At 42.7% G+C, this 13,769-nt stretch overlaps 1 protein-coding gene across 1 annotated transcript in view; it reads left to right on the plus strand.

The window, feature by feature from the left end:
- Positions 1 to 1,755: 1,755 nt before the first annotated feature.
- The window catches only part of KIF13A (kinesin family member 13A), a 202,971-nt gene continuing 190,957 nt past the window's right edge, over positions 1,756 to 13,769 (plus strand). Inside the window, exons 1-2 of the mRNA XM_065397999.1 lie at positions 1,756 to 1,891; positions 2,512 to 2,605. Of these exons, the coding sequence (XP_065254071.1) occupies positions 1,837 to 1,891; positions 2,512 to 2,605 (149 nt within the window). The 5' untranslated portion in view covers positions 1,756 to 1,836. The remainder of the gene's footprint in view (positions 1,892 to 2,511; positions 2,606 to 13,769) is intronic.

The raw sequence follows: 13,769 nt of genomic DNA on the forward strand, positions 1-13,769 counted from the left end.
CTAGGTTTTTGTTCAAAAACCTTTGTGGACCTTTCCTTAACCTTTGTCTTAGATTTTTTTTTTTTTTATCATCCCAGACTGGTATCCTATAGTGAGATTATTCAGTAGCTTTGTAGTGATAGCGCAATTATTAACAAATCTGCAGTCGTAGCTGCAAAATCCTAGGAAAGTCTTGGACTCTGTAATTATGTGGGCATGGCTACAGAGCGAGTGTTTCTGTGTTATCAGGATCCGTACTTACATCTCCATGGGACACAATGTGACCCACATATTTGATATTCTGCAGAACTGGAATTTATCAATTGATAGCTTCAGTCCATAGACTTCCAATCAGTCTAACACTTTTAGAAGTCTCTCTTCATGTTCCTTCAGAGTTCTTCCAAACATAGTCACATCATCCAAATAAACTAATACTTGTAATAGGTTCATGTCTCCCACAACTTTTCTCCATGAGAAAGTGGTATGTGGTAGGCACTCCAGATTTTCCTTGGGGGCATGTGTTCAAACAGAAACCTAAAGGGCAGAGAATGTGGTTTTCTCTTTATCATGTTGTCCCAGTGGGATCGGGTAATATGCACATTAAAGATTCACCATCAAGAACCACGGGCTCCCTAGCAAACAGTCGAAGGCATAGAGTCATGGTGCACTCATCAACCACAGCGTGTCTACTTAGGATAGGGTAGTCTATAATCATCCTTATTTTCCCATTCGTCTTCTGGAGCAGCACAATCAGAGAAGCGTATGGACTATGTGGTTTGCAAGCAGTGCATGAGGTCGCACAGCATCATCTCAAAGAGCGCAATCTTCCTAGAGCGCTCGTGAATCTTGCAGTCTGATGTTATCATAGAATCTTAGGATGGAAGGGACCTCGAGAGGTCATCTAGTCCAGTCCGCTGCTTCCTTTATGCATCTCCCATTCCACTGGGGAGCAAGACCATCTGGGAGCTTTCACATTTCCTCAGTCAGATCCTTTCCTCAGACACTAAGGAATCCTCAAAGTCAAACCCTACACAATCTATGGGTGGGGGCCTGGGCTTTGGCCTGGGGTTTCATGGGGGTCTTCTGCCTAGGAGAGGTCTGATCTACACTGTCTTCCCCAGGCTCCTCCAGCCACTGCTCCGCTCTGTCACCCTCTGGTCACCTCTCCCTCATTCACCCTGCTGAGCAGCTTATCCCCCTGGGTCAGCACCTCACCCCCTCCTCCCCGCCTAACACCCGACCTCCACCACGCAGCTTTTCACGGGCTCTTTCACCCGCCCCTCACCTGCCTCGGCTGCTGCTCGCTCAGCGCTCAGCTCCCTCCCACCTCGCCCTACGCGCGCGCCATTGAGGGCAAAGTACGAGCAGGCAGCTCTTCGCGACTTCGCTGTTCCCTCTGCGCATGGGGCGCGAAGGATGTGCGCATGCCTAGGCGGCGGGGGCGGGGTTACCCTGGGACGCTCCGTTCCACGCCCCCTGCCTCGAAGACACTCGGCTGTTTCCGTGTCTTTCCGGAAAACCCTCCCCTCTACCCCCTGTTAACCCGCCCGTCTCCTAGGCTGCTGGCTGCGGTCTGTTCGGCGAGGCAGCCGCTGGCCGTTGTGGGCGGAAGATGGCGGTCGGGACGGGGAGGCGGCAGCGCCGGGAGCTGTTATGCAAACGAGGCTAGAGGCGGACAGACGTGGAGTCAGACAGAGAGAGGCAGCCCGGAGCTGCTCGGCCGCCGCTTCCCCCCCGGGGATGGACCTTGGGGCTGCGCCTCGCCGCGGGCAGCGCGGGGCTGGTAACGACCCGTCCCTGTGAGCGGCCCCCCGGCAGCAGCGGTAGCGCTGAGGGAGCTGGGCGCCGCCGGGGAAGATGTCGGAGACCAAGGTGAAGGTGGCCGTCAGGGTCCGGCCCATGAACCGCAGAGGTAAACCGAGCCGCCGGCTGCCCGCGGGAGAGCCTCGCAGCTGGGCACGCCGCCGCTGCTTCTCCCCACAGCGGCTTAGCGGGTGCATCACGCCCCAGCGCCCGAAGCCGGGTGGGGGGTCGCCAGGGCTCACGGACCCCGCAGCAATCAATGAGCAAAAACTCTCACCCCGGGGTGTGGCTGAAGCGTCCCTTGTCACAGCCGCTGCTCCCACGGGGGTTGGGGGGGACCCTGCTTTTTCAGATCACTTTGAGTCCTCTCTCCCTTCCCCCCACGTGCACACACCTTCCCTCGGCTGGTGGAGGTTCAGGGTGAGCCTGCGGCTCCCCCATGTTTCTCCTCAGGGCTGCCTGGAGAACCGCCCCCTAAGGAGGGCAGTTCTCCAAACAGCCCCGGGGATTAGCTAGGGGAGCCTCAGGCTCTGGGGAGAAATACCAAATTCTTTCCCCCCGCCCACATACCTCCCCAGTAGTAGTGTGGGGTAAGGGTTGTTCTGCAAGTAGCTCTGGGGAGACGTTGTGGGGAGCGCAGTTTGGCAGGGTGGAGGGGGTGTATGTGGCCCCTTCTTTGCACGAGGGTCTATTCTGGTAGGTAAAGCCCTCTGGCATGTTCTCTTCCAGAGCTGGAGTTGAACACCAAATGTATTGTGGAGATGCAAGGGAATCAGACTGTGCTGCACCCTCCCCCTTCAAACATCAAACAGGGAGATAACAGGTACAAATAAAATATCCCTATCCAGAAATCCCTGCCCCACCCTGTCTACGTTGGGTTAAGCATGGGCTCAAACAATGAGTTGCTTGTGTGCTTTTGTTAAGAGAGAAGCAGCTTCTTAATATTGCTTCAGCTACTTTTGGAAGCTCTTTAGAAAAAAGTCCAGTAGCCTGATTCTCCTTTTGCTTGCAGCTGTGTAAGATGCCAATAACATCAATGGAGTTGCATCAGTAGGAGATCAGAATCAGACCCCAAGTTTCTTTTTCCACACCCTGTCAGAGGAATTGGGGGGCAATAGCATTACTTTTTCAGAGGCAAAACCTCAGTAGTAGTTTCATATATGTTTAAAGAGTTATGCTTTCATCAACTGTTAGATGAGATTGATTAGTGGTGGGATTCAAGAAACTGAAAAGTCCATAACATTTTTGGCAGTTTCATTAAGGAGATTCTGTTAATGAGTTGCTGTAACTTTCAGTTTGATTCGTGGGAACAAAAGTTGTGTGCTGGGTTTTAGATGCTGGGGGAGGTTTTTTTTAAGGGCTGTATTTACCAGATTGCAACATATTTGCATTTGAAAAGTTGTGACTGCTGGATCCCTTATTAATTCTGTGCTGTTCTGTGAAGCAGTATAAGAGAGTCCGCTAAAATAATTTGGAAATCTGGCACTTACTTGCGAAGTCCCTGAAAAGAATACTTTTGGAAATCATCCAAAATACCAGTGCACCAGATTGTAAAAATAGAGCAGAGAAGGAAAATATTTTTTTTTTCATTTGGGGTGGGGGCATGAGGGGAAGAGTTGCATTGTGTGCTAATCTGTTTAGTTACATGTTAATTGATCTCTGTACTTGGTGCCCTGAATATATTTTTTGCTTAAGAGCAGAAAATTGGGCAAATAATCATAGTTATGGCCATTTCCCCATAAGACTGCTTGCACATCTCATAGGCATGGCTTTGTGAAAAAACTGCATATGTCCATCTGAATTATTTGCGTTGGTGCTTTTTTGGTGGACGTTATTTTACGCTTTTATGATGCGTACATCTTAAAAATTCTGAGACTTTGTATGAGGTTCCACTTACATTCCAATTCTGCAGTTGGATTAGTGTAATAAATCTCGTGTTCAAGTTTAACTTTATGCCATTAACCCTTTTGATGACAGCATAAGGCAGGCCAATCTTGTGGTTAATGCACTGTCTTGGGACTGGGAAGATCTGGGTTCATTTCCTAGTTCTTTGCCAGACTTTCTGCGTAACTTTGTCAGAGTCATGTAATCTCTCTGTGCCCTGGTTCCCCATCTGTAAAATGGGAATAATAAATGTAGTCTTGGTCTCTTATTTATTTTGAATGTAAGCTTTTCAGGGCACGGACTGTTTCTTACTGTGTGTGTGCACATATAGTGCCTATAGTATATAGTGTGTGCATATATAGTGCTTATAGTAATACAAATGTTCCCAAATGTGTAGGCTTGACAGAACTTTGGTACTGTAAATTTTTTCTCCATACATATTTCATGATTTTGTACCAAACTAAAGGAAGAAATAAACTGTATATAGTTCTTTTTTTTTTGTTTGTTTTTTAAAGGAACAAATGTATAAATATACCAGAGTAGAATCAAATAACTGTTCAAATAAATAAAAAGTCAACAGTTAAAAAAACTAAAAAAACAACCCTTTGTAAATTACCGGTAATCAACTTAAGGTGGGAATGTTACCCTCTCTGTGAAAATTGTTGCAGATATTTGGGAAGAAGTTACAACGCTACGGTAATATAAGACCACATGTGGTTTGTCTGTGTGGGTTTGTGTTTCTTGCTTTATCACCTGTTATGTATATATCTATCCCTTTTTGATCTTGCTAGAATTAGGACCCAATTCTGTCTTGATAACCACATTTGCAGACCCTTGCAGCTGCATGGAATCCCATGACATAAATAGGGCTCTTCAACAAACACGGGTCTGCCCACCTGAATCTCAGTCTGGCTTTGGGGTCTTAGTTGATTGCAAAACTGTAAATTAAATATTAACAAAGAAAACTACTATCTGACTTTGTGCATTGGAAATATCCTTGAAGTGTGTAATGTGCAACGGACTGTGATCAGTTAATATTGATCATATTTGTTTTGGTCTAAATAAAATTGTAATTCAATGTCTTCCAAATCTAGAATTTATGCATAACTTTTTCCTGAAGCTTGTTGGATCCTCCTGGTGTTTAGCAGAACCACTTAAAATCCATTAATTTAATATTAAATTATTGGATCTTACGTTTTTTACCCCTCATCTGAATAGTCACAATACTCTTGGTACTGGAGGAATTCTTTATATTTTTATGCATTTCCAAAGGCACTGTCTATATGAATTTAATCTGAATCACTGCAGCAGTGCTGCTTGTATTTGGATTAATTTCTTAGCAGAGATAAAAGCACCAAATGGGTTTTGGTTTTCTTTGTGTAGCTTGGTTTCATATTTCTGTTACACTATTGCTATAAAGGAAGATCTATTTCAAAATTAGAATTTCACTTCTTAGATTGCTGGTTGATCATTTTACCATTACTTTTGCTTGTAGTTGCATATTAAAGATGAATAGCTATATGTCTAACTAAAATTAACTTTTGTGTAGAGAGCCTGGGGGCACTGAGTGGGGCCTAGTTTTGTCATCTTTACTCTGCTGTATGGTTCGTCATACTTTGAGTTCAGTAGGAGTACTTTTTTACTCATTGTGAGTAAGCACAGCTCAACTGGGCCTGAAGTGTGTGAAGTCATTTTCATTTAATAAGAGTTGTTCATACTTGTGAGAGAAGAGGAGGGGAGAGGCAGTTGAGATAATGTAGGAAAAAGTGTTTTAAAAATTTATATTGTTGTGCTGAAGCTGGCAAATGTAATATTGAAAAAATGCTTTTATAGTTAAATGAAAGTAAAAGTTTATACTGTGATAAGAGCAAGTGGTTTCTACCAAAGGAAGCAGGCAGGCTTGGCTTCCATAATTGCTTTTCCTTAATGGAATTAAAGCCAAGAAATCAGTGATGGTTTAAAAAAAAAAAAAATTCAGGACCTCCTAGAGCTGCAGTTTAAAATGCACAGAACAGATTGTATAAAACAAAATGATCACACAGAACTTTCATCCACATTTATAATTAAACATGCTGACACTCATTTCTAGAAGATTAGCTTTTGGAAAACAGTTCTCAGGTGATGAAAATTGGAGCTGTACAAACTTGTCTGTTTCATAAGGCTGGTTGGTTTTATTTTGGAATTATATCTAACGAATATGTCATCAGTTTTTTTTTTTTTTTTTTTTTTGTAAACTTTAGGCTTAATCTTCACAAGGGTAGGATTTTGTGGTTTACACAGGTGAGTAAATATTTCCTCCATTTTACAGGTGAGGATAACAAGGCAGTAGTTGTGACTTGCCTAAGACCACACAGTGAGACAGTGGCAGAGTAGTGGGGTAGATCCAACATTTCCTGACTCCAGGTCTCTTGCTCTAACCACCAGGTCACATTGCCTTCTAAAAAATTTAATAACAGAAGACACATCAGTTTAAATTACTTTGATTGGTATTAGTGTTCTCTCTTCATTTAGAGAACTACCCAGAGCAGGCTGGCCTACCTGCCCCCACAAACATCATTTTCTAATTCTGTATTTAGCAAGGACATCAAAACCTAGAAAAAGTTAACCAACTGCATTTTAGTCTCATTGAGCTAGGGAGAGCTTATTTGGTACAGTTTTGGACTCGCATCAGGAAGTGAATGTAAAAAGGAACCATTTTTTAACAGGCATCAGTTGCACCCCCTTCAATGCTGGGCAAAACATTGGAGTTGGGTATCTTTTAGCAGTAAGATCAGGGCTAAGTGTAATTAGTAATAGCTGTAATTGTTTCTTTAACTGTTAGCTGTACTTTTTTGTGGCTGAAGAAACAAATCAGGAATACCTTTTGTCTTTCCTCTATACACAGGAGATTACTTGTCCATCTTCAGTTGGAAGAAGGAAATCAGATTCCCTACTAAACTCTTCTCTCTGCATTACTAAAGATATGAAACACTGTATCTCAACTAATATTTTGTTAGAAATGGATATTGCCGTTCAGAGTTTATAAGCATATTCTGTTATTTTATATCTTTCTAAATAGTTCCTGTTGCCTGAAATAAATGTTGCGATATTCAATCGAACTGCCGAGTGATCAGAGCTGATTAGGAAATAGAATAAAAGTTTCTGAAAGTGTTGAAAACATTTGTTTCTGGGTATTTGTTTTTGTTGAAATTTTTGTCTTGTCTCTGAAATTTTCCAACTCATTTTGGGAGTATTATAAGCTACTGCATTTAGAACTGCTATCCCATTGTAAAGTAATCTAAAATGGACTATTCTGGAGCTTCCTTTGCATTTGTGCTAGGGTTTTGGTTGCTAATTGGAATAGACTCATCCCTCCCTCCCTCCCCATCACGGCCAACTTAATTTCTAAAGAACGTGAATTTCGAAAAGCAAATCTTGTTTTGATTTCCCTAATGACTCTAGTATATACATTAATCCTCTGTCCTCCTTTTTTATTTACTAAATTATCTGCATCTTGACTAAAATAAACAAGAAACCTGCAGAACTGGAATATTACTTTATAACTGCCCAATCTAGGACTGAAACCAGGGAGATTTATTGGGCAATTTATTACATTAAAGCTAGGGTTACCATATTTCAGCAAGCAAAAAAGAGGACGGGAGGAGCCCCGCCCCTGTCCTGCCCTAGCCCCGCCCCTGCCCCTTCCACTCCCTCCCACTTGCCGCCCCCCTCAGAACCTCCAACCCTCCCCCCGCTCCTTGTCACCTGACTGCCCCCTCCTGGGACCCCTGCTCCTAACTGCCCTCCAGAACCCCACCCCCTACCTAAGCCTCCCTGTTCCTTGTCCCCTGACTGCCCCAACCCTTATCCACACCCCCATCCCCAGACAGACCCCCGGGACTCCCACGCCCCATCCAACCACTCCCCACCCCCTGACAGCCCCCCCCCCCAGAACTCCCGACCCATCTAAACCCCTCTGCTCCATGTCCCCTGACTGCTCCGATCCCTCTCCCCACCCTGCCCCCTAACAGCCCCCCCCCAGAACTCCCAAACACCCCCCCCGCTCCTTGTCCCCTGACTACCTCTCCTGGGACCCCTGCTCCTAACTGCCCTCCAGAACCCCACCCCCTATTTATGTACAGGCGTGACTACCTGCCCTTTCCTGGTTATTATACGCGGCCAGTCCGCATCCACATCCAGTAATTAAATAAACTAATAATTTAAATTGGAATTTCATCCATTAATAAGTATTTATTATATAATTAAAACCATTCTATTGAAGGACAGATATTAAATAACACTAAATAAATTAATGTTCAAAACAATATTAAAAATTTGAAAATTTAGAGCATGGAAACCAAAATAGCTAAAATTTAGTTTTGGCAAGATACACGGAATGGAAACTCCGGGATCTTTACCTGTCACTGAATATAGCCATCATACCAATAGTGGAATATAAAACAAGTCTACATATACTCTCCTTAAAATTTTTACTTCTGTCCATTCCCAATAATTGTAACAAATCATTATTACCTTCACTCCACTTGCCACGCGCCCCAAGCACAAAACCAAAGAAGTGAATATTTTTACCTCCCGTTAAGTTTTTAATTTCTTCCTCTAACTCAAGATAATAAGCCACCTTCTCACTGTGGGCTTGTTCCAAACTTCCGGCATTATCCTCCCATCGCACTGTAACATCAACCACCACTGCTGTATCTCCTTTTATAAATATAATATCCGGCTTTCTTAACTCACCCTTACTATTTCTCAAATGGGGCTCTATCATTGCCTTCCACCCTAATTTACCAACCTTATCTACAACTGCAGACACTACTCTATTATGCCTTTTTATCCTAGCATTCTTAGTCTTATAACATTGTCCTGAGATATGGGGAACAGTCTCCCGCACTTTACCGCACCATCTACAAAGAGCATTCACACCTCCTCTTCCTCTTGCTAATGTCTCCCTAGTAGGATAAATATTTGCCCTAAGCTGCAATGCTGCGATATACGCTGACGATTTAACTTTACTAGAGTTTCTAAAAATCGAATTACTAATTAAATCATTTTTAAAATATTTTATCCCTATTCCCTGACATCTCAGTTCCGACCATCTTAAAAATTCCTCTTCCCTCCATTTCTTGGGATGAGATGTTACTGCACTAAATGACAATATTTTATCCACAAGATTTTCTCCTGCATATAGATAAGATAGGTCCATCCAATCATCTCTCGAGACAATATGTCTCCTCCATTTACGAATTAACATATTTGGGATTTGCACACTAGACTTAGTGAGAGCTAAACCACCATCCCTACCTCTAGAATAAAATATCCCATCTGTGGTACACTGAGGTAAATGTAAAATCTCTTTAACTATTTTTCTAACTAACACATCAAGATCGTCTAAAAGATTAAAAGGGGGTTCTATTAAAAGAAGATTATAAAATAGCTTCGGTAAAATATATGTCTGTAAAATTAATATTTTTTGGGCCGGTTTTAATGGGGCCTTAATTAAATTCTCACTCCAATCTTTCAATTTTTCTTTAAGTACCGGTCCCCCTACACCTATCCAGGGATCTATTCTAGCTCCTAAATATTTTTCAAAATCCCCTGGTTGAACATATTCAATCTCCTCTGACCCTATCTGCCAATTATCCTTAGGATTAACTACATAGGTTTTATGTTTAGTTAAAATATGAAAGCCTTTCGTTTTCTTCACATTAACAGAGAGATTAGTATTTTTACAAAACTCCTCTAAGATACCCAAATTTTTAATCATTCCTTTATATGAGCTACTTAAAATTGCCACATCATCGGCAAAAGCCAATGACGTGACACCATTACCCTTAACATAAAAACCACTTCCTTCTACTTCTAATCTAGTTAAAAGGGGATCCATAGCAATATTAAACAAAATTGGGGACAACGGGTCACCCTGCTTGACCCCCCTCCTAATTAAAATAGACTCAGTAACTTCATCACCCACCCATACCCTAGTTGTGCAATTATCATAAAGGTCCCTAATAATATCTATAAAATGTTCATCTATACCAAATCTTCTCAACCCAGCTATTATATGTCCGTGTCCCACCGAATCAAAAGCTTTAGCCAGATCTACGAACACTATTGCAATTTCATTCCCATTTCGTTTAGCCCCTTTAATCAAATTATCTAATATAGCAATATTTTCCTCACACCCAGGGGCGGATATAAACCCTTTTTGTCTACTACATATCTTAACTGTTTCCACCAGTCTTTTTGCTAATATTTTGGTATAGATTCTAATCCAAACTGACCCAATTGTCAATGGTCTCCAAGATGTTAACTTCTTCATTTCCTCCTCATCTTGTGTCTTTGGTATTAAAATCGTTCTATTTTTCTTAAATTCATCTGGTACCTGTCTATTTAGAAACCATATATTAAAAATTTTTGTAAGTATTAAGGAGTCTAAATTAAAAATATCCCACAAATTGCTCACTTTTACTTTATCTGGGCCAGGAGCACTATCTTTTCTTATTTCTCTTAAAGCTATTCTAATCTCATCCACAGAGATCGGACTCATTAATATATCATTATCCGCATTCTCTGTGGATGATGGCCACCCTATCATATTACCATGTCCAATTGTTCCCAAAATATTCACATAGTATTCCTCAATTTCTTTCATAGGGATAGCACACTTAGCCTTATCTGGCTCTCCCATTATAATGCGAGTCAATCTTCTTCTATCCTTATCAAATAATTGTTGATAGAATTTATACTTAGCTTTCTTTGTAGCATATCTCCTAATTGCATTAAATTGCTTCCTTCTCCCCTCCTTTCTCATCTTCCCTTTTCCTTTATTCCTCAACTCTATTTGACTTTCATTTCTAGGGTCCTTTCCCTCTACTAATGAATAACATAATTTTTCCAACATTGCCCATCCGAGAGCTTTTGTTAAATCCTCCTTTAATAATCCTTCAATTTCCCCTAAACTATTTATTATTTCTCTTCCCTCCCTACTTTGTTTTCCCCGTTTACATATTTTCTCCACTAAATCCACTTCTGGATGTCCTTTTAGTGGGAAAATCCTCTCTCTTGGGGGCGGAATTTCTAATATATTTACTCTAATGTCCTCTACCTCAGTCACTTCCTCCCTATCTCCTGTTACCACTAACTTCTTCTTTACTAATTCTCGTCTTTTATCTGATATTTGTTTATTCGTTTTGGTCCTCATCTCGCTCTCAATACATTTATTTATATTCCTTTTCCCAATATATTTCCTTTCCAACTGTATAAGCTGCGCAACCTCATCTTTGGTCCATATACGAGATCTAGTCGATCCCTCTTTGATCTTACTTTTAGCAGCCATATCTTCTTTTCTTTGCTCATTCCTCACAGCAGGGTGTCTATGTCTACAGTGTTGGCTCAATCCAGATCTAGTATGAAAACCAAGCCCACAGACCGAGCACGTATGGCTCTTCATTGGGGTATCCGCCTTCTTGGGTATGCACTTGGGGTAGTGGCAAGCTATATTATGATATTGAGAAGATTTTCCACATTTACTACATACAACTCGTATGGCTTTACTTTTATGAACCACATTAATGTGTTTGGCCCATTTACCAAATGTTGGTAATATCTGGGGACATATTGGACAATTAAAACTATCAACGGGATACTCTAAATAAAAAACCCCATCCTTCCACGAACTACTTTCTAATATATTTATATTACTACCAGTACTGTTAAGATCCTTATTACGATCCCTATTAAAATCAGTACTTGGTCTAAAACTATTTAATAAACTAGACCCATTAACTAAATGAGCATTAAGATATCCCGATTCGCTAACATATGGATCATCAAATGTACTTAAATACTTAAAATCTGGATTAAAACTTTCCATAGTTAAATCATTAAAAGTGTCCCTTGTAAAAACCATCGGTAAGATAGATAAAATCTCCTCACCATGATCATCACAAACAGTCTCCTCTACCTCCTCTCCATGCTCCACTGGGAGGACTTGATTCTCACTCTCATGCTCATGAGACTTCATTATAGTCCACACCATTTTATCCATTGGTCCAGCGACCCTAATCACACCCCTAATATATTTAACACTGTCAGCCGGGGCATCAAAGCCAACAGCGGGGGCGTTATTAACCCGGTCCAGCGCCAATCCGGTATAAAAATATAAATTACTTTTTTCCATAGCTAAAAGATTTACCCTTTCCAGGGGGAAACTTACCCTTTCCAGGGGGAAACTTACCCTTTCCAGGGGGAAACTAACCCGTGCCTGGGGGAGACTACCCTTACCAGGGGGAATCTAACCCTTACCAGGGGGAGTCAACCCGTACCTGGGGGAGGCTACCCTTACCAGGGGGGCATCCATGTGGCACCATATGGGGCTGCCCAACCCCACCCCACACCCCACTGAATGTGGGATGTGGGTTCGTCCTCCGCAATCCGCCTGGCTATCCAAGCCAGTTACCGACTCTCACCACGAGGAGGTAGCGGTTGGACTTGCAATCCAGAGGCTTTCCTCAAAGAGGGGTCCCAAACAGCATAATGTCGAGCTCTAACGGGCGTGTGAGAAAAGGCTCAGATCTTGGTAGGGGTTGCCCCTATTGACCGGGCTCACGCCCACCCCCACCTCACCGATAACCCATTCTCTCACTACCCTCAGGCAATGTTTCCGTCCAAGCCCGACAGCTGAGAGGGTCCAGAGACGCATGGAGAGCCATTAAGAGAGCCTCCCTGTTCCTTGTCCCCTAACTGCCCCCTCCTGAGACCCTACCCTCTACCTGTACCCTGACTGCCCAAAACCTTATCCACACCCCCACCCCCAGAAAGCCCCCCCCCCGCTCCCTGTCTCTTGACTGCCCCCTCCAGAACCTACCTGCCCCTTCTCCGACCCCCTGGCCCCCTTACCCTGCCGCTCAGACCAGCGTGCCGGGGAGGAGGAGCAGGGGGTGGAGCTCCAGACTGCTGGTGCGGGCGGCTGGTGATCTGCGAATGCGGGGAGGGAGGGAGTGCTCTCAGCTGCAGGGGAGAGGAGGGGGAAGCGGAGAAGGGGCTCTCTCTGGCTGTCGGAGCCCCATGTAAGTGGCACCATCCGGCCGGCTGCCCTGTCAGCCACACGCGCTCTGCATGGGGGGGAAGTCCGGACATTTACAAATTCCCCCCGGACGCTATTTTTAACTCTAAAAGCCGGACATGTCCGGGGGAATCCGGACGAATGGTAACCCTAATTAAAGCATATTCTTGTGCAAACTTTGTTCAAATACTTAAATTGGAAAGAAAGTAAGAGGTCATTAGCATGTGTAGCTGAACTTAAATATACTATTTAGGTTAGAAAGTGTCCTGGAATTCTTTTTAAATACATCTTAACTTTTTCTGCATGCATTTTGTAAGGTTTCTTGTGAATAAACCATCTGCCCTGCCTTCTCCCTTGATCTCTTTGTGTTACTTACCAGTTTTTATCAAAGGTTAAATCCTTCAAGCATTACTTGAGCAAAACTTTTATTGTAGTTGTAGATTGATCAGAGCTATGGAATAATATTGGGTGGTGTTTTGTAATGTTTCCCGGTTCCTCTTTAGGAGTTTTGTAGGCTTCTCTGCTTTTTTTAAAATGACTGCTTATTACCTTCGAGGAACTAATTTCCTAGCTATTTAATATTATTTAAAAAAGAATTATTTCATACATTTCTTTCCTAAACAATAACTTTGCTTTTCTTTCTGCTCCTTCCTGTCCCCAGAGGAGGGGGAAATCATTAATCTGTATAAACTTCAGTGGTTGTTGTTTATGTTTTGATTTAACACTATTTGGATCATCAGAGGAGACTGGGAGGAGAAGGTCATTGCTCTGGGGAGTTTGTGTATGTTGTAAGAGTCACTGCTTTAAACTGAAACTTGTCTGAAAGGAGTGTCAAGTGAAATGAGACAGCTGCTAACTCTCCACATGTCTGAAGGAATTATCAACCAGATAGAGGCTTGGATGCATGTGCTCTAAATAATCACCTGCCTGAGGTAGTGGATAGAATAACAGCAACCTTTGTCTATAGGAAACTGTAAAAGTAATCTGACTTTGACCTCTCTTAAATTAGTTTTCCTGTTATGCCTCAGTGTTCAGGTTGTGA

This window comes from Emys orbicularis, chromosome 2, assembly GCF_028017835.1.
Source record: "Emys orbicularis isolate rEmyOrb1 chromosome 2, rEmyOrb1.hap1, whole genome shotgun sequence".
NCBI classification, from domain to species: Eukaryota; Metazoa; Chordata; order Testudines; family Emydidae; genus Emys; species Emys orbicularis.